This window comes from Apodemus sylvaticus, chromosome 4, assembly GCF_947179515.1.
Source record: "Apodemus sylvaticus chromosome 4, mApoSyl1.1, whole genome shotgun sequence".
In the NCBI taxonomy this organism is placed as follows: domain Eukaryota; kingdom Metazoa; phylum Chordata; class Mammalia; order Rodentia; family Muridae; genus Apodemus; species Apodemus sylvaticus.
In genome coordinates, this window is record NC_067475.1 from 40,613,367 (window position 1) to 40,638,150 (window position 24,784).

General features: G+C 45.9%; 1 protein-coding gene across 1 annotated transcript in view; it reads right to left on the minus strand.

Moving 5' to 3' along the window:
• Nucleotides 1-24,784, minus strand: part of Abca4 (ATP binding cassette subfamily A member 4) — a 132,010-nt gene that overhangs the window by 15,390 nt on the left and 91,836 nt on the right. The window contains exons 31-42 of the mRNA XM_052180905.1: nucleotides 23,230-23,262; nucleotides 18,410-18,515; nucleotides 18,214-18,288; nucleotides 17,793-17,962; nucleotides 16,433-16,610; nucleotides 10,464-10,579; nucleotides 9,369-9,516; nucleotides 8,014-8,137; nucleotides 7,518-7,647; nucleotides 3,717-3,837; nucleotides 3,204-3,266; nucleotides 2,632-2,738 (exon numbers count right to left, since the gene is read on the minus strand). Of these exons, the coding sequence (XP_052036865.1) occupies nucleotides 2,632-2,738; nucleotides 3,204-3,266; nucleotides 3,717-3,837; nucleotides 7,518-7,647; nucleotides 8,014-8,137; nucleotides 9,369-9,516; nucleotides 10,464-10,579; nucleotides 16,433-16,610; nucleotides 17,793-17,962; nucleotides 18,214-18,288; nucleotides 18,410-18,515; nucleotides 23,230-23,262 (1,371 nt within the window). The remainder of the gene's footprint in view (nucleotides 1-2,631; nucleotides 2,739-3,203; nucleotides 3,267-3,716; nucleotides 3,838-7,517; nucleotides 7,648-8,013; nucleotides 8,138-9,368; nucleotides 9,517-10,463; nucleotides 10,580-16,432; nucleotides 16,611-17,792; nucleotides 17,963-18,213; nucleotides 18,289-18,409; nucleotides 18,516-23,229; nucleotides 23,263-24,784) is intronic.

A 24,784-nucleotide genomic window follows, 5' to 3' on the forward strand; every position in this document is an offset into this window, starting at 1 on the left:
TGAGCTTGAAATAGTTGGAGTCTTCCATAGCTAAGATGAACTGAATACCTGCCACTTGAGTGAGTAGGTTGGATCTCTTGGCTTGAGGACTTAGAAGCAAAGGTTTAAGAAATGATCAATGAATCATCAGTGGATCTTAATCCCTTCCAGACATTTAGGGGTAAACTGGAAAAGGTGATACCTCCCAGTGGAAGTAAACATCATTCTCTGTATTTATTCACAGATAAAGAGGGATATCAGATAACTATCTAGAGAAAGGAAGATGTCGAGTAGCAGAATACATTTCTATCTTCTCCATCTGATTAAACCCTTATCAATACCCTACTAGAAAGTACCTTGACTGGAACGACAACAAAAACCTGTGCATAGAGCACTTTGTCCAGTCACCTTTGTCTAACCACTCACAGATTAGAGCTTATAATAAAGTATAATAGCTATAACAGGATAGGATACAGAGAGTCCAGGGCAGTTCCCTATTGTGACAAAGGTCACTCAAGGTATAGGTAGGTCAGTTGAAACCATGCGGGGAAACAAGGAAGGAACTTTTCCAGGTCCACAGGAGTTATCCCACCTGCAGGCCCCAGTTTTAAATCTTTGCTTTCTCTCTAAATCACAGCTCTGTTTTACCTTAGGACAGCAGACAGTGTCTCATCTATACTAAATAAAACAGGTAGCGTCTAGTAGCTTCCCATAATATCTGCCACCGAGCCCTCTCACCATAATTCCTGTTGTTACCACAGTATTTGCTTGGTGGCAAATAGCTGGGTGGAAGATGAAGTGTACTCAGCCATGACCTGGCCTCATCTTTGTCAGTGCATTTGCTTCAGACCCACCAGATACAGCCATGGAGGGCTGGGATCCCAGATTCATCTTATCAGAGTCCCAGAGGTATGTGCAAGAAGCCCCCTTCTTGCTGGGCTGTGTTGAGCAGGGCTCTTGGGTAAAGGAAGGGAATCTTAGTCAAGCAGATGTCAGGGAGCTGCCAACAATGTCTGTCTCCACTAACAAACCATCACGGAGTGCTGTGAACACACACTCTGTGCGTGGATGCTACTTTTCAGAAGAAGCCAGCAAAGAGGCAAACCATTCTCTTCCCTGCTCCTGTGGGACAAGGGACCCTGCCAGGAAGAAGCTTGGTACAGTTGAGCAGTTTCAGAGTCTCTGGCACCCAGGCACCCACCTGAGATGGTAGGCAGCTCTTGGCTCCCTACTAGATTCCAGGCCTGGAATGTGTGCCTTGTGGAAATATGACTTGTGGTCACGGAGCCAAAAACAGAGTTCTCCATGTTAATAAGGTCCTGAGGATTTAGCCAGTAAGCTTCCCTTCCTAGACATCCCTCCAGAAAAAAGTATTTAATCTCTGGTCCACCCTGAGGAGTTGATATGTATCTATTCTCCACAATGAACAGTTAATAAGCAGTATGGGTAAACACAGACTGTCTCTTTCATCAAGAACCCCAGTGGGGAGCATAGAGAATGCCTTTGATGGCTAAGTCTCCTGCAGAAGGCCTCTCTGTGCTCCCAGACAACCATCCCTAAGCTAAAGACTTTTGCTGATGAACTAAGCCAGAGTTTCGACTCCCCTGCCCCCGGGGTTGTTGTCATAGCCCTCAGCCCACGGCCCCTCGGCTCATTCCCAACTCTATACAACTCAGCGGGAGCCGGAATGTCCAGGAGTTTGGGAGCCTCTGGTCCGAGCCTTGTTGCCTTGTCACTTCATTGCCTACTTCTCTGTGTGGCACCCCCACTGTGACTGGATGCCCAGAAACCTGGGAACCACGGCTTCAGCCTCCCACATCCTAGGCTGTGTCTTCCCAGGCCCTGAGAGGTGTCTTGGCACTTCGATATAAAGCCCAGCACCCAACAGCAGAGGCAAATGGTAAATGCAGTCCAGTGGTGATGCCCAGCACCCCAGCGGCAGGGTGGAACACGGACCCCCCAGGCTCTGCTGCACAGAGTAGAAGACTGCTTAAACTCACATTGTTATAGAGGCCAATAGTCATTCTCCAGAAGCCAAAAACACAGGCTAACTTTCTCTTGGTCAACTTTCCTTGTTCTGATGAGAACAAGAATTGGCATGCAAATGGCTAATGGTGATGAGGTTCTCCTGAAGTCCCTTAGATGAGGACCTCCATTGGGAGAAACTCAACCCAGAGAAAGGAAGTATCAACCTAGGAGTTCTTAATCTGGGATCCAGAGGCTGCAGTGGGATCAAAGATATACCCCAGAGCTCAGTAAATCCTTCAAATCCCTTTGTATGCTGTCAGGAAGGAGTGAAAAGGAGGGTGTGGAATTTTCTTACAGAGGAAGAAAGTGCAGGGCTCATCAGTTGTTCAAAGGAGTCTATAGCCCAAGGAGATGAGAAGCATTGACTTAGTGTTTTACAGAACTTTCTGGGAATTCATGCTAAGAGCACTCTCTCAACCATTACATTTTAGTTGTTTTTTTCTTCTAGTGTATCTATGTCTTGTGTATTGTTGAATCACATTCTGTGGGAGGTCCTCTTCTCTGCATAGATCTTTCTGGACCTCAGCGCTATACCGGCATAGGACCCTGGATGGCTTTTCATATGCTAAGACAAGGACATGGTTCGTGGGGGACACCCGACAACAGGAAGGGCAGAGCACTCACCTCTTGCCTGCTATGGTAGCATCCCCTGATGTCACTGTGGTGTCCCCGGTGAGCATCTTGAAGGTGGTGGTTTTGCCTGCACCATTCACTCCCAGGAGGCCAAAGCACTAGGAGAAAACAGAGAACGGGGGCTGTCCTAATGAGCAAAGACATCTTCATCGCCAGACCCCAGGTCACTGTGAGAGCTGGGAGAGACGTCTTACACCCGGCTGCCATTACTGAGATTATTGGTCATGCGTGGCTATCAACACAAAACGCATCTAATCCTAACCAACATGGACACTCATTGTGGAAAACACTGGCTTTGAAGATTGAGAACAAGAACCATAAAGAAAAATGAAAAACTCTCTCAGTAACGTTTTACATTAATTACGCATCAAAATTGTGTTTTAGGTATATTGTGCAAAATAAAAATAGTAAATTTAATGTTCCCCACCCCCGCCACCATATCTACTAGAAAGTTTGACTTTCATTGGATTTCTACTGTCCAGCTGTGCTTAGAGGGAGAATACTCGTGGTAGAGGGCTGATTTTTCTCAAGAGCTATCTCATGTCCGTCAGTACGGTACCCACCTCTCCAGGGCGGACTCCGACACATAACCGATCTACTGCTGGGCTGGAAGAGCCTGAATAAACCTGTCAAATTCAAAGAAACTGGGCTGAAGACCAAGACGAGGGTAGAGCAGTGAGTGAGTAGGGGCCTTCCCAACAGGGCGGGCCAGAGAAGGGAGAGCAAAAGGCAGCACGGAGTGGTTTAGAAGAAAACCGTAAACACTACGAGGCTGCACAGGAACATGGCACTGGGAGAGGAGCCACAGCACAGAGAGGTGTGCAGGCTGAGTCACACCATGCATGAACAGGACAGAGAGCAGGTGCCAGTGCTCAGTTGGAGAAGCTCTTCTGGAGATCCCGAGGTACCCATGATGAACAGCGGGGACAGTGTCATGGGAAATGGGTGCTCCTGGGAGGCAAGTGACAGTACAGACAGAGATGGCGTGGGGTTGTACGGGACAGCATGATGGTCCTGTGCCATCTGTGTGCTCAGCCTGCAAAGCCAAGAAAACAACGCCCACACCTGCGCCTCACCTTGGTGAGTTCGTTTAGCTTTAAGATGTCCGTTTTATTTCCCCCGCTCATAACTCTTTGTCTTTCTTCAGCCACATCATCATCTTCATCAAAAATGGGCTCCCTAGCAGGCTCGGCGATCCTGGAGGAAGGGGCATGGGTGGGATCGTGCTGGGTGTGCAGAACCCGTCACACTGTCCTTCTTGCCCACTGTCCTTTCCGTTCCTCCACTTTGACTCCTCTGGACTTCTTTCCTCTAAGTCTAGTCTAAAAATGGTTCCTGTCAGAAGGGACCCTAGGCAGGAAGGTCAAGCGCTTGTCGAAGTCCTTTCTGGGCTGCCGCCCTGCCTTTTCATGCCTGATCTTGTGCTTGTCTCTGGACCTCTCTGAGCCTTGTCTTCTTCAACCACATGAAGGGGAGAGAAGGCTATCTATCTCAGGGTGGTGGGAAGATGAAGTCTCAATGAAGCCCGAGGAGAGACTCGGGAGCCAGCATTATATAATTAAAACTTGCTCTATGGCAAGTGAAATGTATGCGAGCTATTAACTACTAACCTTCCATCTTCCCCCAGCCTTCCTTACCGATGTGATGTCAAGGTAGCTTTGGCATTTTATTAATCCATGCTCCCAAATCTTTCTTGGTCCAAGCTGTAGGCTCCAAGCCTAACCTCTTCGAGCTCCTCTGTCCTGAAGGCAGGACCCATAAGCCTTTGACTTTTTTTTTTAAGTTGTACTCACTCCTCCGCCAACCGCTGGTACCTGCTCCTGGTCTCCACCTCACGTGGGCCATTCCCACCTGCTGGCCTCAGCGTGTTCTCTTGCTCCTGCTCTGCCAACAGAATCCTCCCCATCTTTAAAGGCACAGACCCTTCTCTGAAAATCTTTTTGACTACCTACATCTAGAAAGTCCAACCTTTTGGCACCAACATACGATGTTGTCGTCTACAAGTGTGTTAGGATGTGTTCATAGCTATCCTTGGATGCAAGAGGCCTGTAGGCTGTAAGGTAGACGTGCGGGACCCAGGGCTCCAGTCCTTCTTTCCTCCCTTACTGACTTCATCTGACCCATCACTAAGTCTTGTCTAAAGACCTTTCTACTCTATCATCTCCCAATGCCTCCATCTATATCCAGGTCACTGATGTCTCTTTGCCTATCAGTGTAGACTCCTATGTCACCTCCCAGCATGGCAAGGTGATGTCACCACCCTGGTTAAAACACTCCAGGGATTTCATGTTGTTCTTGGGTCCCAAGTCATCAAGATGAGGAGTATTTCCTGACCCAACACTGTGCCCTCTGCGCTCACCCCGTACCACTTCATCTTCCTGTTCCACGGCTCCCTGGATGTCCTCCCATTCCATTTTCCAGTCTTACGCCCCGGGGTTGCCATATTTTTGTGCAGGTCATACCTAGCACAGTCATATCTAATGGGAACAGCAAATCACCAAGCCAGCTCAGCTCCCTGACGAAGATCAGCAAGGCTGAGCTGAGTGGTTCGATCATCGTCTTGCTGTCTTCTACTTTACACCATGATCTCCATGTGTTGTGTGCTTGGGGGCTTTTAATATTTGTACAACGTGGGATATTGGATTGAAGAAAAACTTCTTGTGAATCATTTACACCTCCTCCCAGGAGCACTGCTTCTAAGTTTCCCTGGGAAAGTCCTGGGCATATTATCCCTTCCATCTTTAGGGAGATATCCTTATCTGACCTTACTTGAAGATCTTCCTTACACCCTAAAGGTTATGACTCAAAGATGCCGGAGATCCCTTTACAAGGCTCTGACTCTAAGATACATCTGCCCCTGTACTTAGGAACAAGATAATCAGGACAAAGTAAACTTTAAAAGGTAAACAAGATTTGGTGGGCTAGAAAGTTTGGCAGTAGATTAGATTAAAAGCCTCTTACTATACGCTTAGGCAATTAATTATGTGCCATTTAAGATTGGGACTGTGTATGGTACGCCTCTTGAGGAAAAGATACAGCAACAAAGTTAGCCTGGCTGGAGTTACCCCTGCCCTAGACAGGGACTTACACTGATGGACAAGGAAGAGTAAGGATAACAATAAAAGAATAAAATATTCAGACCTTCCCTTCTTAGAAACGTTAGCTCATGCAGAGCCATTGTGGTGACATATGACTAAGGAATAAAAAGAATGCCAAGATTAGACATGTAAATGAATCCTACAAAGATATAACATATACACATTGTATTACAGCAGAAATTGAATGATGACTGCAGTAGCTTTGGCCTGAATACTTTTATTGGACCTAATGACAATTAATACCCTGACCATTAAGAGTTAGTAATACAGTGCTCGGGACTGGACAATCTGCCCAGGCTGGTTTGGAGATTTTTTTTTTTTTTGTCTAGTGCCCTTGAAACAATAAGATTCTTAAATATTGGGTTATGGAGGTGATGAGTGAAAATGATTGTAAAAAATAACTCTGGTCTGTCACTGGTTATCAACGATGACTAAACTTATGACCAAGAGGAAGTTAAAACACTTGTCCAGGGACAAAAATGATATGGTCTATGTTTTGGAACAAAATGAATCTATCCATGCCTACTGCAGGATATAGTCAGGCAGGCTTCAAGATTCTCCAGCCCTGGCTGACTCACTCCTCCCTAGAGGACTCCTTATCTCCACTGTGGGACCTAGCCATAGCTGGGGCCATCTCCTAGCACATGTCTTCTACCAAAAGCATCCTTTCTCCCTCCCCTCCACTCTCTTTGCTTGTTAATGATCTGCATGGGTGTGGCTGTTGGGTGTCTGGAAGCCAGGCCTTTGTGATGCTCTTTAGGACTCATTGGTATCGGTATCAGTGTCTAAAGCTAATGACTTCGTGGTAATCAACTCTCTCTTCCTCTTCTCTTCTAAACCCTAGGTCCAACACAGCAAAGGACTAAGAGGCCTACAGATAGCCTCTCACAGTCTGACCCGTACCTAGAAGCACTGCTGACTGTTTTATTCCACTGTTTTATTGGATTTATTTTCCTTCTTAGTCTTCTCAACCCTGCGACTAGAGAAGTAGGTCATTTATAATACAGTTCTGGAACTGTTTATTTACAAATGATCAGACATACCCTGAGAGGAAGAAAGGCTAAGAAACAGAGCATTGTCACAAAAGACTCTTAGGCCTGGGTGAGTGCAGCACAGGACCTGGGGTGTAGCCCTCTGAAGGGGTGCATTCCTGAAATGAAGATCAGGTCAGCAGGAAGCAGGCAGGCTGGGAAGAGCCTGGAGAAGTGTGGCTGGACAGGAGCATAAACCTGCTGACCTGACCTTTGAGGTGTCCTAGTGTGCTAGTGTTGGTGGTTATCTACACTCAGGAATGGAGGTTGAATTGCTTTTCTCACTTCTCTATGGACCCCTGGCTGCCCTCACCTGGCGCAAGGTCCCAGTGTTATTCCTTGTCCCCCCCTGCCCCGCCCTGCCCTCACTCAATGTTCTAACTAGCAAGGGAGCTTGCTTTGTCTCACTTCTCGTGGATCGAAACTGTGCTTCCCAGAGTAGTGGCTACTCCACCGTGATCCTTATTTGCCGTTTCATCGTCTAGTGTTAAGTATGTAGTAGTTATACAAGAAATAATAGTGATTAAAACTAAACCATTGTATTTCTAAAAGTTTGAAGTTAGGACTCTTCTCTAATTGGAATGGACCTGTTTTAACCCGTCTCTGCCTGTTGTGTGCAGAACAAGCTGGGCCTTGAGAATGGGGAGAACAAAATACAGAATGCAGTTGCTGAGAACCACGCTGAGGTGAAGCCAGGGCTAGAAACACCGCACTAAGCCACGGCATCTCGGGGTCCAGTAAGACTCACCACCTTGTGAGGAAAAAGTGGTGCTGGATGAGCAGGGTCAGAAGGAAGTACACCACCCCTTCTACTGCCATAGCAACCAGGTTCTTCCCAATCAGGTCCCACTGGAATGGGTTTGCAGAGTACTCCTCACCTGAGAACAGAAGCAAGAATAAAGTCTGCATCAGGTTGCCTGTCAGGCTCACTGATGAAGACGGGATCATGACCCCTGTGCCCAGGCCTGATGTGAGAGGCTCAATGAGACCCAATCAAGTTCCTCGTGGCTCCCCAGGTCAGCATATGGGAAGGTAAAATCCTGTGCTTGGCCCCACCCGTGGCTCTTGGCCATAGAACAGGAGCACCCTAACCCCTTCTAGGCGGCTGGTCTAGCTTGATGTCTGACCTGCATGTAGGTGCCCTTCCCAGCCTCTAGGCTGCAGGTCTGACATCAGAACCCTTGTAACTTTCCCAGCATGAATGGATCCACGGTTGTGACCCACAGACCTAGAATGCTACCCACCAAACTGGGCATAGACGTCTGTCACAGCTTGGCTCAGTGCCAGGTCGATGAGGCCCCTGCCCAGGCAGAAGTGGGGGAAGACAATGAGCAACTTCCTCAACATGGCATTGAACCTGAGCAGCGTCTGAGAAAGAAAAGTGAGGCTGTTAGGAGTGTGGAGGCTGAGGCCACCTGTCCCCTCGTGAGCAGGTAGGCACTGATGGCTTCACAGAGCAAGGCCAGGCACTCTGGTCTTCTGGCGGGGGCCCAGTGCAGATGTGTGGCCACCTTCTGAACTGTAAAGAACTAGTGAGAAAAGGGAAGGCTGGGAACACAGACGCCCCCCCCCCCCCCAGGAAGCTGGAATTCTGGAAATACAGGCATAGCATAGCATGGCATAGCATAGCATAGCATAGCATAGCATAGCATAGCATAGCATAGCATGGCATAGCATAGACATGGCCATAGCATAGCCATAATCATAGCCAAAGCCATAGTATAGCATAGCATAGCATAACATAGCATACCATAGTCATAGGCATAACCACAGCCATAGCCATACCCATAGCATAGCCATAGCAGCCACAGCCACAGCCATAGCATAGCCATAGCCATAGCATAGCATAGCATAGCCATTGCCATAGCATAGCCACAGCAGCCACAGCCACAGCCATAGCATAGCCATAGCATAGCCATAGCATAGCACAGCATAGCATAGCGTAGTATAGCATAGCATAGCATAGATTACATAGCAGGACTCAGAGACAGTCATCAAAAGTAAAGATAAGCAGCCCTGTAGCCACCTACTCCCCTCTTTTTAAAGGCTTCTGTCTGGCATCTCCTTCTGGACAAAGAAGCACAGGGTGTAGACAAGACAAGGACCTAATATCTTGTAAAACAGAGTTATTTGGCACCAGGGTCTCCTAATCCTGTCCTTAGGATTTCTTTGGGAAATCATTTGTGACACAATCTGTTTCTTATATAAAATCACCTGACTGTGTCATTGTATATATGTCTGTGTACACACACACACACGCGCGCACACACACACACACACACACACACACACGCTCGCGCGTGTGCATGTGTGTGTGTGTGTGTGTGTGAATGCGCATGCTTTCTACCTTTATTCTAAAAAGTTAGACTCATGAGTGAATCCATGTAGTTTAAAGAAGAGGCTTACAAAGCCATGGCACTCACAGCATATAAGTCAAGACTCGAGAGTAGGGAGTCGTGCTTGGTGAGGGTGGGGGAGACAGCCCTGCTCACCCAGGCACGTGCATCTCCATACACAGTGTCCTCATGGCTCTGGGGACTGCTTTATCAGCTTGAACATCGCACTAACTAAACCAAGAAGCCGAGAAGGTTCTGCTCACCCGGTTATTCTCAAATAACTCCAGGACAAAAGTGATGGCACTGCTGTTGATGCCGATGAACAGGTTCGCACAAGACAAAGCCACATAGGCCGTGCTGGGGACTTCAAACAGGAAGGATGCTGGATACATCATAGGGATGACCGCCCATCTGTGTGAGATGACACAGCTCAGAGGGAGAGAGTTCTGGGTCCCACCCCATCAGACATACCTATAAATACTAGGGGACACGTTTGGACTGGCCAGGGCCCCAGGGAAAGAGAGGGAACACTCCATTCCTTGGTCTCTGTGCCATAGCTTCAAACCAAGTTGGTGATGCCTGCCCGAGCCATATCATGGGCTTTGTGAGGGATGAATGAGGCAGGAACTTTGTGTGAACTTCATGAGCTGTAAAGCCCAGAGGCCACCCACAGTGATGCTCTCTACTCTAGGTGAGGCAGAACGGAAGGTCCCAAGCTCATCTTCACAGTTGATTTCATAGTTCACAGTTAAGCTGGCTTCTGAGTCCACTCTCAAGAGAGATAAACAGAGACCATGGTTCTAGGGCAGAGATCATTGTTCTAGGGCAGAGACCATTGTTTTGGTAAGACTCCCCTCTCTACATGATGAAGCACTAGGCATCATTCCTTCCTTATTTATAGGTGATAAATGCATTCTTTGCCACAGTTAAACCTAGAACAAGTGGTAGTCCCAGGATACAAAGCTGCCCGCTGTGCTCTGTAAATTGACTGGATTCAGTCCCTGTGTCATCTTCTAGGGGTCGTGTTATGGCTTGGAATCTCAACTGTACACAGATAATTCTTGGCCACATGGAGGGAAACACCACTCTGGACAGCTTGCCTACAGAGGGAATAGAATTCACAACTAGGGAGGAAGTAGGGACTGAGACCCAGACTTTGGTCAAGGCCACAGTTGAAAGTGAAGAGAATTCAGACTATGTGGCATGTATCTCTTTATCCTTAATTGGACTAAGACTCCTGATTAGCTACCATAGAAGCTTCTTGGGCTGGAGGCTAACCCTGTGTGTGCTACCACTACAAGACAACCCAAGCTTGCTATCAGAAACTAGTATCTCCTCCCCTGGCCCAGATGACTTACCCATACAGCATGAGCAGAGCTACAAGCGCAGGAAGATTGTCTGTGGATGTGTAGGCTTTCTTTTGAAACCCAACGAAGATGCCCACCACCAGTCCCGCACTCACAGCGTAATTCATCTTGAAGAGAGGAGACAGTAAGACACTGAACCTCTATGACCTAGGAACGAGGCTCCTCCAACTCTTGTGGACTTGGCTTTAGTCCACTTGTCTAAATAGATTTGGTTAACAGATACAGAGTTAAGACCTAGGTCAAGCTGGTCATAGCTCTCCTAAGATCCTAAGATCTCTTTTCTACCCCTGTTCAAAGACCTCCATCCTTGCAAAGGGTATATATGAACTTCTTTCTGATCTCTTACTCTCTTACTAATTGGTTGCAAAGTCCTGATTGTTATTCTTTCTAAACATGTCTCCAAAATTTAGAAAAACTTAAAATATAGCTTTTGTCTCTGAGCAACTCACATGGGTGGGGATAAGTCTTCTAAACAATGCAGTTCTGAAGGCATTATTAGGTCAGGCTTGGCGAGATGGGTGGGATGGTAAGATTAGGTCTCCACCAGGGTGAAAGCCTGGTAAGGGTGAGGAAGGCACACAGGGTGCCTGGAGTGGGTGCCAGAGGCCCTGTTGAGACAGACAAGCACAAGGAACAGCTTGGCAGCCTGTGGCACCGCTTGGCTTGGGCTATACACACAACCATTTCCAAATAAGATTTGTTAGCAACTTCAGATTCTGGCTTATATCAAATTGCTTGCAACCCTAGTTCATCAAAACAGAAACATCTGCATTCCACCTGTTAGCAAGTAAGCTCTTCCTCCTCTTGAACCCCAAGAAATAACAGGGGCCCTTGATGGCCTCACGCATTTGGCCTGCTGCCAATCTTGACAGTGTATTTCTCATCTGTTCTATTGCATACTTTACATAAAATTTCTTTGCTATTTTGCAGTCAGTTCTTCTTTAAGATGTGCTCATTTTTATTTTACATGAATGAGTGTTTTTTGCCTGAATGCACACCTTTGCACTGTGTGCATGCAGTGTGCTAACTGCATCAGATCCTCTGGAATTGGAGTTACAGATGGTTGTTAGCCAACGTGTGGGTACAGAGAACTGAACCTAGGACCTCTGCACGAGCAGCAAGCACTCTTAACCACTGAGCCCTCTCTCCATCCCCTGTGTAGAGTTCTATTTCATTCTTACATAAGGAGCCGAGAACCTGAGAGCACCCACTCCAGACTCTGACCCGTAACACCATGGGGTGAAAAACATCTGTTTAGGAAGCTGGTCCACAGGGGACAGCTGAAGCAGGAAGAGGAGGGGGTACTCCTACAGAAAGGGGACCAGGGCAGAGATGGGGCACTTACTACAGGTGTATATATCACTGTTACGTAACCAATTGAGGGTGGTCAATTTCTTACTTGGAGAACAGAATTATGAGCATGGAAAGTCAGAAAGCTAGCATGACGTCTTTGGCAGTAGACTTGAGTTAGAGGTGAGCATTGCAGTTAGTGACTAGAGAGAGAACACTGGTGTAAATCTGTGCATGTGCAAATGTCTTCTCTGGTTCTATCTACTTAGAAGGCTGGCAATCAGCATTATCTTGATGGCAATGTACAAGTCTGGCGCCCAGACTTTAGTTCATGAAAGCTACTTCCTACTGCGATGAACCAGGATCCCTTGGGAAAACATCTGGCTCCAGGGGAGTTGCAGCATGAGCCTGGGGTCTCTTGCACAGCCAGAGGCAGTGAGGTGCTCCAGGAAAATGGACGCAAGTCAATAGCGCACAAAGGGCGGCTTGAAGGAGTGCCTACTGGCCACACCATTGACTGTTTCTGTATTAAACTAAGTAATAATTGTATCATGATATAATCCACTAATTAACAAGAACTATGATTACATATATGCATATACAGATAATGAACAAAGGGTAAGTTTGTTAACAAACCAGTTATTTGTGCATCTTCAAAGTACCGCTTAAATTCTCATTAATAACAAAGGAGTAAAGAATAATTCTTCTGGTGGAGAAGCTGGGTAAACACCTCCGAAAGTGACAAAGTGAACACCTTCAGAACTAGAACAAGTAGAAATCAGATGAAAATTGAAGAGTGCAAGGAGAGCCCAGCTTCTGCATCTGATACTGCTGCCAAGGACTCATCGCCTCAGTCTGGTTGTGAGGAACCTCAGGTGACCCATAATTGGAGGACACCCTGCCAAATAAGTGCCCTGTAACCTTCCAGTGGGTCGAGGTCATGTGTGTCAAGGGGAGGAGCAGGAACTGTTTGGGGTTGACAGAGACAAAAGAGACAGCATGAGCTAGTGCAAGGCGTTGGTATGGAGGCGTGTTCTTGTTTGTAAAAGTACACACCAGAGGGGTGTGTGTCTATGTGTGTATGAAAGAAAGACAGAGAGGACCCAGACAGACAGAGAGACAGACAGACAGACAGACAGACAGACACACACACACACACACACACACACACACACACACACACACATACACACAAAACCCCTTTCAGCCCCTGTCTCCTGGGAAGCATCCTAGAGACTGAGGATGTATGTGGTTGTGTAAAAGATGTCAAGCAACAGGAGCAGGCAGCCTTCCTCAGAAAGTCTGGGAGGAGGAAAGTTCCCACTTGGGAGGACTCAGTCGAGCTGGCCAAACATAAGAGTTCCCCCTCTGTGGTGAGACGTAGGTCTCCACAGCAGCTGCTCCCCTGGGATAAATGCTGAAACTGGTTCCTTGACCAAGATCTCCAAAGGGTGTCACAGATATGGCGTCAGGAGCAGTGGCTCTAAGAATATGGGTTCCAAGCCCTAGAGGGGCTGAAAATCACGGAAAGGGACTAAGGACAAGGTGACACCTCAGGGATGGAGAGGGCTGGACAGAATTACAGGACTGACGGCAGCTGCCAAGGAGCATCTGAACAAAGAGTCAATAAATTGCTTCATTCTTTTGAAAAAAAGAGAGAAAGAAAAAAAGAAGGAAAGAAAGAAAGAAAGAGAGAAAGAGAAAGGAAGGAAAGAAAGAAAGGAAGGAAGGAAAGAAAGGGAGGGAGGGAGGGAGGAAGGAAGGAAGGAAGGGGGGAGGGAGGGAGGGAGGGAGGGAGGGAGGAAGGAAGGAAGGAAGGAAGGAAAGAAAGAAAGAAAGAAAGAAAGAAAGAAAGAAAGAAAGAAAGAAAGAAAGAAAGAAAGAAAGAAAGAAAGAAAAAAAGAAAGAAAGAAAGAAAAACTTTCAGCTAACTCCAAAAGTTCCAAGCTGTACTCGCCACTTCCGTGGATCTACACTGTTTCAACAGATGACACATAAAAGACAGGGATTTACAGGGACACGGGTGTGCTGAATGTGTGATATAAACAGTTCACTGTTACTTCATCAATGACTCCCCCACCCCAGTGTCTTCTTGTGCATATGAGGGCAATGAGCACCTTCATTCTAGACCATAGAGCTCAGGTGTCACAATGACCCTGTCACAGCCGGCTATAAATCTCTAGAGTGGCAGAAAGCCTGCCCATGCTGTAGCCAACACCTTCTGATCCTTGGGGAAAAAAAAATAGCCTGCTGACTATTCTGCCAGCGCCACCTCTACCCAAGATGTCCGCCCATCTTCCAGGCTCCCAGACCTCACTGTGTATCCATAGATATATACATAGGCTAGGCCCAAGTATAAGTTATATACCTCATCTTTAAAATGGTAAAAACAGGGCAGAAAAAATAGCTCAAAGGTAAAGAGCACGTACTGTTCTTACTAAGGATCCATGATGGGTCCCCAGTATATTTGTTACAGTTAACAACTGACTGCAACTCCAGTTTTAGGGGATCTGATGCTCTCTTTTGGGCATCAAGAATGCACCAAGCATGCATGCGGTGCATGCATACACATATGCAAACACTCACATGCCTAAACATACACAAAATAAAAATAAATACATCTTAAAATAGTAAAATACTCAACACTTTGAACAGTTAGCTTTTTAAGGTAGGCAAGCCCAACTTCTTTCCTCTTAAAATCACAACCCAAAGAGAAGCTTATAGCTCTTGAGATTCCCATGCACCACCGGGTGTCTTTTTATGCAGACAGAAGAAAAGGGAAAGAATTCAGCCGCTGGTGAAGTTTCCCGGTTTTGAACTGTTAAGTGACAGCTAGGTAATAAGTTGACTAAGGTCAAAGGAATTGCATCATCTGGAATCCTTAGAGTCAGCATCATTAGCAAAACCCACAGGGAGAAGGTGCTGGTCTCCATGAGCCGACATGTTTTATCATTATGTAGTTTTTGTAATGTTAAGATAAAACGAAGATCCCAGGGCCCTGGTATAGTGATAACATGCCTTCCACACCAGAACTTGGGTGGCAGAGGCAGGTGGATCTCTGTGATACATCTGGTCTACCTGATGTACCTATTGAGATCCAAGCTAGCCAGGGCTGCATAAGTGAGATCCTTGTTTCAAAAAAATAAGACAAGGAGCAGAAGAGATGGCTCAGCAGTTAAGAACACTGGCTGCCCTTCCAGAGGTTCTGAGTGCAATTCCCAGCACCCACATGGTGGCTCACAACTGTCCATAATGGAATTTGATGCCCTCTCCTAGTGTGCTACAGTGTGCTCACATAAATAAAATAAATATATCTTTTATTTTAAATATAAAATATTTAAATTTAAAAATAAATTTAAAAATTTAAAAATAAATTAAATAATATAAATTTAAAAATAAATATATCTTTTATTACAAAACAAAAAGACTTAAAGATCTTATTCTTCAAGACAAGAAAAGATGGGTTGGTGTCCTAATGACCCTGTCACATGATAACTAGACTCTTAACAGTTCCTTTTGACCCTGTGGCCTGTAATAACGCATACAGCATTTTAATCTCTCTCTGGCCCCACCAACCTTGATTGTTGTCTGCTGTTGATCTGATGATTTCTTTTTTTTTTTTTTAATTTTCCTTAACATGGTAACTGATACAATACAGTGAAGATCTGGTCCCTTAAAACAATTATTGTGTGAGTATGAGTGCATGATATGTATGTATGGGTATACACAGCGCAAACACATACATGTGCGGAGGCAGAGAACACAGTTTTGGAGCACTTCTCTGCCTCTGGCTTTATGTGGGTTCTGTGGATTAAACTCGGGTCATTAGGCTTGGGTTGCAAAGCACCTTTACCTGCTGAGCCATCTCAGCCCAGAAAAACTATGTTAATTTTGTTACTGTAACAAAGTAACCAGAAAGACCTGGTTACTTTAAAGAAGTCAAATAAGATTTCTGTGCAGTGTTGCCAGATTCAGCAAAATAAAATATGGAATACCCGATTAAATTTGAATTTATGATAAATAACCAACAATGTTTGTTTGTTTGTTTGTTTGTTTGTTTGTTTGTTTTTTGGATTTGGTTTTTTCCAAGACAGGGTTTCTCTGTATAGCCCTGGCTGTCCTGGAACTCACTCTGTAGACCAGGCTGGCCTTGAACTCAGAAATCTGCCTGCCTCTGCCTCCCAGAGTGCTGGGATTACAGGGGTGTGTCACCACCGCCCAGCTAACCAATAATTTTTAGAATAAGTATGCTACCATGTAATAAGTCGCAGTGGGATATACTCAATATTTACACAATGAGTTGTTTATTGTTTATCCTGAGATTCAGAGCTGGTGGATAGCCTGTATTTAGCCTATCACAAGGGAGTTCTACCTTCCCCTTCGGGAGTGGGGGTGGGGACAGGGGTGGGGGCGGGGAGGTTGAAACTGGGCCCAAGAAGGGAATGTTAGATATTCAGTATTACCTGCTCAGACCCATGCTACTGGCAGAAAGATCAGTGGCTATTACTGTGTTCAGTGGTTTTCTCAAGGGTTGATTTCCAATTGGCTTTTTAAGATGTCAAGAGATAGCAGCCAGGAGACCGTATTCCCAGCAGCCCTGGCAATGCAAAATCCCTCCCTGCCCAGTCCTGCCCTGGGCCTCTGGAGGTTAGGGAAGGCCTGGTACTCACAATATCCCAGAGGAAGTTGGTCAACCAGTAGGTGGTGGGGCTCACACCGCTGATAAACTGCAAGTGTTTAGCTTTTGTCACTCTCTCCTGGATCAGGTAAAGGACAAAGCTGGCTGGAACGAAGGACATGGCGAAAATCACACATATGGCGACCACGGCATCCACGGAAGTAGTCAGACTGCAGCAGGACCAGAGATAGGGAAGGTCAGAAACCCAGAGCAGGTATGGATCACACTCTGGGTAGTACGTCTCCAACACCACGTTATGTCCTTAAACCTGCGTCTCTAGCCTGAAGCTTATCATCCCACAGAACTGCCTTAATCAAGGTTAAGTGCATAGTGTTGTGGGCTGCTTTTTAGATTCATGAGTATATTTCTTTTCATTACATTTCTACTTATATGTTATGGTATACATAAGTGAACATGTGTAGCAATTCTGAGTTCTTCTTAGCTCTGAGTTTTTCTACAGACTCAGTTTCCTGCAGGCGCAGACAGGCTTAGGTTCTACGAAATCACATGCCCGGGGAAATGATCACATGAAACTCAAGGGCTACGAGGCTGGTTATGTAAGACTAGTCTCTGGAACCACACAGAAGGCATTTGGCTTGGGAGCAGGTAGACACTGAATCCTGCCTGAGCCCCAGGAGGTTCCCATAGCTTCCCAGAAGTTTGCCCTTTCAAAATACTTGCAGGTTCTCCTCTGTAGGCCTCAAATAGAGCAAATGGCTTAACACAGCCAAGATCAATGTTCTTCCTGCCTGAAGCGGAGACATATGAGCTCAATCTTGAGGAAAGCAAACAGCTCTGAGGGAAATCAGCAGAATCCAGAATTACAGGGAAACGAAGGAGCCTCAGGGAACCCTCCAGGCCCTGGCATGTTCTTTGTGGACTGGCAGGGAGATTAGTAGTATAATTCTAGAATAACTTGTTATCAAGGGCTCAAAATGAGTGGTCATAAAGTGTAAGTTTACTTTCCAAATAAATGGAAAGGGGGAAAGAACAGCCAAGCAATTTGGTCCAGGAACATTTGAAACCAGTACGTTCATATGAGCCCAGTTAAACATTACCACCCAGCCCTGCACTTCACAACATGAAGGGGATGAGAAGAAGAAGAGGAAGAGGAAGAGGAGGAAGGGAAGGGGAAGGGGAAGATGAGGAGGAGGAGGAGGAGGAGAAGAAGAGGAAGAGGAAGAGGAAGAGGAAGAGGAAGAAGAAGAAGAAGAAGAAGAAGAAGAAGAAGAAGAAGAAGAAGAAGAAGAAGAAACCTCCCCCTTTGGTTTCCAGAGAGAGAGAGAGAGAGAGAGAGAGAGAGAGAGAGAGAGAGAGAGAGAGAAGATGGAAAGACGCTGAGAACAGCTCACACTGTGATCTCTGAGAGCTGCTCCTTGGTCAGGTTCAGAGGCTGGCTGATAACGGTGATTCCATACTCCTCAGGGTCCCTGTCCTTGGGCAGGCTGGCCCGTAAGATTGCGTTGTGAGCCACATTCAGAAAGCTAACCAGTGCATGCCAACCCTTGTTGTTAAACCATACCTAGAGGGTAGAGACAGGCTGATTGGGTGGGCCTGGCCACAACGCAGGCCATCTGAGAGGGGGCTCTAACAGGCTGTTTAAAGGGAAAGCTACTAGCAGCAAAATGAGCATGCGCGAGGTGGAGGACGGGCTTGGCGAGCGAGCGTTCTGCATTTCCGCAGGTGGAATGAAATTTAATTATGCAGGGTTCAAAACAGTCAAATAATGAGCTCACAGGAATTCTTAGCGTCAGGTCAGGTCAGGTCAGGTACCTTAATGTTGTCTTTGGTTTCAAGATGTTTGAGGAAATCTAACATTTCTTTGGAGGCCTCTCTGGTGACAGGACCCTTGAACAGCACAACAAACAAGAATTTTTTTTTTCTCTTTCCCTCCTTCTGTAGATCTTAAAATAATTTCCATCTCTTAATATTTAAACAAGTCAAAAATTCATCCGAAAGTCTTACATACCGCGCTCACATTCATCATCTGGCCAAGGTCTCTTAAAAAGCCAACCAGTGCTTCCCCGCTGATGGGGATAGCAGGGAGCTGTCCTCCGATGGAAATTCCTCCATACCTACAAGGCAGGAAGAGAGCCCCTGTCAATGCTGTGATGCTCCTACCCGGTAAGCGGTAAGCGCCATCTCAGCCATCTCAGCTTCCGTAGGGGATGTGGATGTGGGGGAATTGCCTGTCTATCAAACAACATTGTCCCACCTTTCTCCTTTTCTCTAAATTTAAAAGCAAATAAACCCACATTCTAGATTCCACATATGACAGAAAGCATATGTCTCTCTAAACCGGGCCCATTTTGATTAATGTGTTGCTCTCTGGTTTCATGCCTTTTTCTGAAAACGACAGGATTTGAATCTTCTCTATGGTGAGGGCATATAACCTCACACATTACATTTTCTCTAACAAGCACCCAGGTGGATTCCTTAGCTTGGCTGTTGCAAACAGTGCCTCAGTAAACCTGGATGTGCGAGTATCTGTTGTACGTTAACACATGTTCCTTTGGAAGTATATCAGGAGTGGTATAGTCCAGGCCTGGATCTACTCTTAGTTTTTGGAGGAATTTCTACACTGATTTCCATAGTGGCTGGATGTGCATCCCCACAGATGGTGTGTAAGGGTTCCTTTCCCTCTGTATCCTCAACAGCGTTTGTAGCCATCTGTCTTCTTCATGACAGCCACCGACTGGAATTTCAGTGTACTTTTGACTTCTGGGAACTCAGGATGTTGAATACCTTTCATGCATTTATTGACCACTTTGTATTTCTTTTAAGGAAGGTCTGTTCATTTTATTTGTCTATTTATTAGTTTATTTGTTCTTTTGGTATTTAACTGTATGCACTCTTTATATATTGTGAGTGTTAGTCCCTTGTTGGATGAAGTGCTGGTAAAATTTTTCTTCCATTCTGGGAAGGGTATCCCTTCCCTGTGGTAGTTATTTTCTTTGCTGTAGAGAAGTCTTCAATCTGCTCTTCTTTCTTGAAGTGTCAGAACCTCTTTGCCTGTGTTTATATCTCTAAGTAGTCTCCCTTTTGTAGTTTTGAAGTTTCTGGACTTACCTTAAGACATATTTCTACTTGTATTAACTAATTATTTTAACATGAATTAAGTTACCATTTTGAATTAAATGTTGGGAGAGGAGGAGCTGGTTTCCTCTGCCTGTATGTGGATAATTAGGCAGCCCAGCACCATCTGAAGATGCCTTTAAGGAATCTTTTTATCCAGTATACTTTTTGGCACCATTGTCAAGAACCAAGTGGCTGTAACTGTGTGGGTTTATGGGTAAGTTCTCTATTTTACCCCAACTGGTCAATGCGTTGATTTTTTTAAATTTCTTTTGAGATTATAGTATAATGACATCATTTCTTCCTTCCCTTTCCTCCCTCCAAAATGTTCCATATGCCCTTCCTTACTCTCAAATTCATGGCCTCTTTTTCCATTAATCATTACATACAAATGCACATATCTGAGCCAGTATTGCCATGAGCTAAAGTCTGAAGGCGGGTGTGTGATATCTTCAGCATTGCCCATGTTGTACATGATTATCTTAACTATTTAGCATCCTTTTTTATGCTTCTGTGCATATTTCAGGTCCTTTTTCTATTTCTTTAAAAAATACTTTACATTTATTTATTTATCAAGGCAGGGGAATGCATAAATGTGGAGGTCAGGAGACAACTGGCAAGAGCCAGTTCATTTTTTTTTTTTTACAATCAGTTCTTGGTTTTACAGTCTGGATCCAGGGGATTGAACTCAGGTCATCAGGGTTAGTAGCAAGGGCCTTAGCCTTCTGAGCCATCGCACCAGCGGTTTTTTTCTTTTCTTTCTTGCTTTCTTTCTTTCTTTCTTTCTTGTTTGTTTTGTTTTTTTTATTTTGTTTTGTTTTCGAGACAGGGTTTCTCTGTGTGGTCCTGGCTGTCCTGGAACTCACTCTGTAGAACAGGCTGGCCTTGAACTCAGAAATCCACCTTCGTCTGCCTCCCAGAGTGCTGGGATTACAGGCGTGCGAGACCATGCCCGGCTGCACCAGCGTTTTCTAATTCCTGTGAAGAATGTCATCTTCAGCATGTTGTTGGAGATCATCAGGATTGAGGCCTGCCCCCTCGCACAGCTGTAGCCGGTTTTGTTCCGTGCCTGCCAGCTGCTTCCTATTGGTGCTGTAATATGCCTGCCAGCCATCGACACAGAAAAATATCTTGACTCAGAGCAGGGTCATGCTGACCACATACTCTGTTATGTACAGTATGTTATAAGGTTTGTTAATCTTAAAAAATTCCCCAGCTGCAGCCTTTACCCAGGACCAAGCAAGATAGGGGTCGGCTTGAACCGTTATGTGTAAATTACTAAGGAAATGTGGAAAAAAAAAAAAAAGACCAGCCAGGCTATAGACACCCCCTCCCCGTATCTGCATATGAGCTCATGGCGGGTTTTCTACTTTTAGCCTTAATAAGTCGGCCCTGAGAAATGTCCAGCACACAGCTTTCAGCTCTCCAGCCTGAGCTGTTCTCCTGGTTAGTGTTTGGGCATATGTTTAGTAAACCACTCCTTTCTGACTGAAATTAGTGTTCCTGTGGTTTGCAGGGCAACTCCTGAACCCCAACAATGGGCATGTTGATGGGGGTCCCTGGTGTGTTGATGGGGTCACTGGCATACTGATGGAGATTGTGTCGAATCTGTAGATTGTTTTGAGTAGTATCAGCATTTTTATTGCTCTCAAGTCTGTTGCTCTAAATTCACACTTTGAGACAGTTTTGCTGTATTGCTCAAGCCTTTAGACTCTTGTACTCAAGTGACTTGTTCTGGCCTCCCAGTTACTGGAACTAGAAACAAAGGCCACTGTATCCAGATTGAAACCAGTGTTTGTTTGTGTTTGTTTTGTTTTTGAGACAACGGTTCTTCGCGTAACAGCCCTGGCTGCCCTGGCTAGACTAGTCTCCATAGACTAGTCTGGCCTCAGACTCTCAGAGATCCTCCTGCCTCTGCCTCTTGAGTGCTGGGATTAAAGGCATGTGCCACGGCAGCCCAGCTTAAGCTGGTTTTTAATTCTTTCCCATTTCTGTTCCAAGATGATGTCTGGACTTTTATCCTGGGATAATTCCATCTTCTTCATAGTTTCCCTAAAAGTCGTGTCCTGTCTATGCCAAGCTCTGCGTGCTTCAGGCTTCCTCCAAGTCCCTTTGCTGTGGCACCTGCTGGCTTCTCTCAAGGCTCTCTTCCCTTTTATAAACACCTAGCTAATTCCTGCTCGTTTCCCCTGGGTTAGACCTTTTTAATGTTTTCCTTGACTTTACTGTGAGCCCAACTTGTGATTTCTCTTTTGGGTCTCCTCTGCCCTTTGCAGGTACTTCTGGCACTGTCCAAGACCACCATTCGTTGCTCTCTGTGTCTCTTAGTCCCATGCCTGGCTTAGGCAGTCCAACTATCTTCTACCTCAACTCCTGTCTGTCTGTCTGTCTGTCTGTCTTTCTTTTTTGAGGGGGCATGGAGGCAGAGTTTCCCTATATATCCCTGGGTCCTGGGACTCACTCTGTAGAGAAGGCTGGTCTTGAACTTACAGAAATCTGCCTGCCTCTGTCTCCCATGTGCTAGAACTAAAGGTATGTGCCACCACTGCCTGTCAACTCTTTTCTTTCTTAACTTGGGTCCCCACCTTTAGAGCTACCTTCTTATGATTTTTATAAAAGATGAAAACATTAGTCTGAGTGTGTCAATGATTGGCAGGAGGAAAGCAAGTTCTCCAACAGACAAAATTAAGTCCCACCCACTCTAAGACCAAGTCCCACAGTAACATCATGCCCCGCCCATTAGTGACTGAGCCACGCCCACTCTAAGGCTAAGTCCCGCCCACCAGTGACTGATAAAGCAAGACACAAATTGTTATTTCTCAAGGTCTTGACCTGTTCCTTTGTTTCCACTTTCTGATTCAGCAACTCCCAACCCCCCCAGTTCCCTCTATGGGATATTTCTAAAAACAGGATTTTACTGTTGTGGTCTTGAAGCTATCCAGAAAAAAAACAGCCAGTACTAGCCTTGCACTGCCCTTGTTTCTGGCATGCCTAAAGACCCATTCTGTGAGGAATGCTATTAACACTTTGGTGGACCACACTGACTCTCTAGATTGCTTTGCAGGGGCAGAAACCAGATGCAGAAGACCTCCTTCTAGAGGCTAATTCCTGAGGGAGGCTGGGAGATACCTCATTTCTAGAACATACCTAGAAGATTCTCTGAACCTCTGAAACCACTCACGCCTCCAGAATGCTGGAAGAACAGGGTAGGTTCTAGAGCTGGATCAAATCCTTTACAACTTAATTTCTCATTAAAAAAAAGTAATAGGGTGTTTTGTTTTGTTTTTGCCAGGCACGGTGGTGCACACTTTTAATCCCAGCACTTGGGAGGCAGAAGCAGGTGGATCTCTGTGAGTTCAAGGCCAGCTTGATCTATATGGTGAACCCCAGGACCATAAGTTTCTGGTGTCTGTCTCATGGGACAGACAGGATCTCCCATAAGACAGCATTTTGAAATCTTTCCAGGTCAGCACTGTAGAACTGACTCAGGAAAGAGTGCTGCCTACTAAACTGAGTTCCTCAGGTCCCCCGAAAAGGCCAATCCCCCAGCCTTAGTCAGCGCTGCCCTAACATGTTTAACTTTAAAAAAAAAAAAAAGAGATTGCTGCATAATTCATGGAATCATATTATCTCTACCCCCCAACATCAACTAATTTAATGATCTAGCAGTCACACCTAGAAATTAACTATTTCCACCCCCACATAGGTTCTTACCTCTGTTCATTGACCCAGAATTTGCTCTTTAAGCTGAAAGCCAAAATAAAATCATGTAACTACCATAAGAATAGCATTAGCATTACATTTTCTTTCTAGTCATTGGGGTATCTTAGCCCTAGGGGTGTTTTTGCATTTCTTGATATCTAAGCAATGTAGTGTGGAAGCTGGCGTGCCTAAAGACCCAGGCGATCTCTACACAGACCAAAGACCATTATGTTCCAGCCCTGGCTCTCCCAGTTGCATTTAGCACACTGGACTTTCTAATTAGTCCTTTGTCAGGCCTCATGCTGGACCACTGAGCCCAGTCTGGACCTGGAAAACATGGCCAACAATCACACCAGTGTGGAGTAAATCCTGAGTCCTCCCTCCTTTATAGTGTACAAGAAATTCTAATAATCACTTGTATCCTTGGGAGGAGTTCTGACTTTTGGGCATTTGGAGGTAAAATAATGTGGGAAGGGAACTCTAGTATCCGGAGTTCAAGCTGGCCCTGGACTGCCACTGTCCATCTGTCCATCTAAGTAAAATATCAGAATTTCCATAATGCAAATTTTCTACTGAGCCAGGTTTGGAGTGGTTGTTGTATATTGAGTTCACGAATAAACACGGCCTCGGTTTTCACTTTTTGGATGCTCTCTTCCGCTCACCACTAGCATGGCCCCGCCCTCTTGGTGGCCCTGCCCTCTTGGTGGCCCCGCCCTCTTGGTGGCCCTGCCCTCTTGGTGGCCCCGCCCTCTTGGTGGCCCCGCCCTCCTGGCGGCTGCTCCTCCCATCTGCTATGCTCCAGCTCTTAGGTCCGTCTATCACTTATCCAGACTCTGGCATGGAAGGCAACTGTAAGTACTATTGACATTAGACGGCATGCTTCCTGTGAGAGCCACAGACCACATAGAGACTAGATCACGTGTTCTTAAGGATCTTCCTGGTGGGATGCTTTTGTTAACCTGCCTGCCTGCCGTTTGTGCAGAGGCTGCTGCTGGCATTCCAGCCCAGGCTGGGCTTGATAAGAACAGCAGCAGAGCTGGGAGTTCTGGATAGCAAAGTGTCTGTGGATGTGTTCAAGAGTGGTGGTGACAGGTGATAATGAGGGTGACAACCGCTGTCCCCAGCTAGTGCCTGAGTTGGCAGGGACCCAGACGTGGGTCCTTCTCTTTCCCCTTTCAATCTCCCTCTCTTTCTTTCTTCCTCCACTTTTTTTAAAAGACTTATTTTTTTTAAATGCACATTGGTGTTTTACCTGCTTGTATGTCTGTGTGAGGGAGGCTGCATCCTTTGGAACTAGAGTTACAAACAGTTGTGAGCCACCATGTGGGTGCTGGGAATTGAACCCTGGTCCTCTGGGAGAGCAGCCGCTGCTCTTAATGCTGAGCCCTCTCTCCAGCTCTCTTCCTCCATGTTTACTCCTCAACTCCCCTCCTCTTCTCCCCACCCCCTACAAACTTTATCTTTCTTAACTCACTAAGATATAAGACTTCCTGGGCTAGAGAGAAGGCTCAGCCATTAAGAGCACTGATTGCTCTTCCAGAGGTCCTGAGTTCAATTCCCAGCAAAC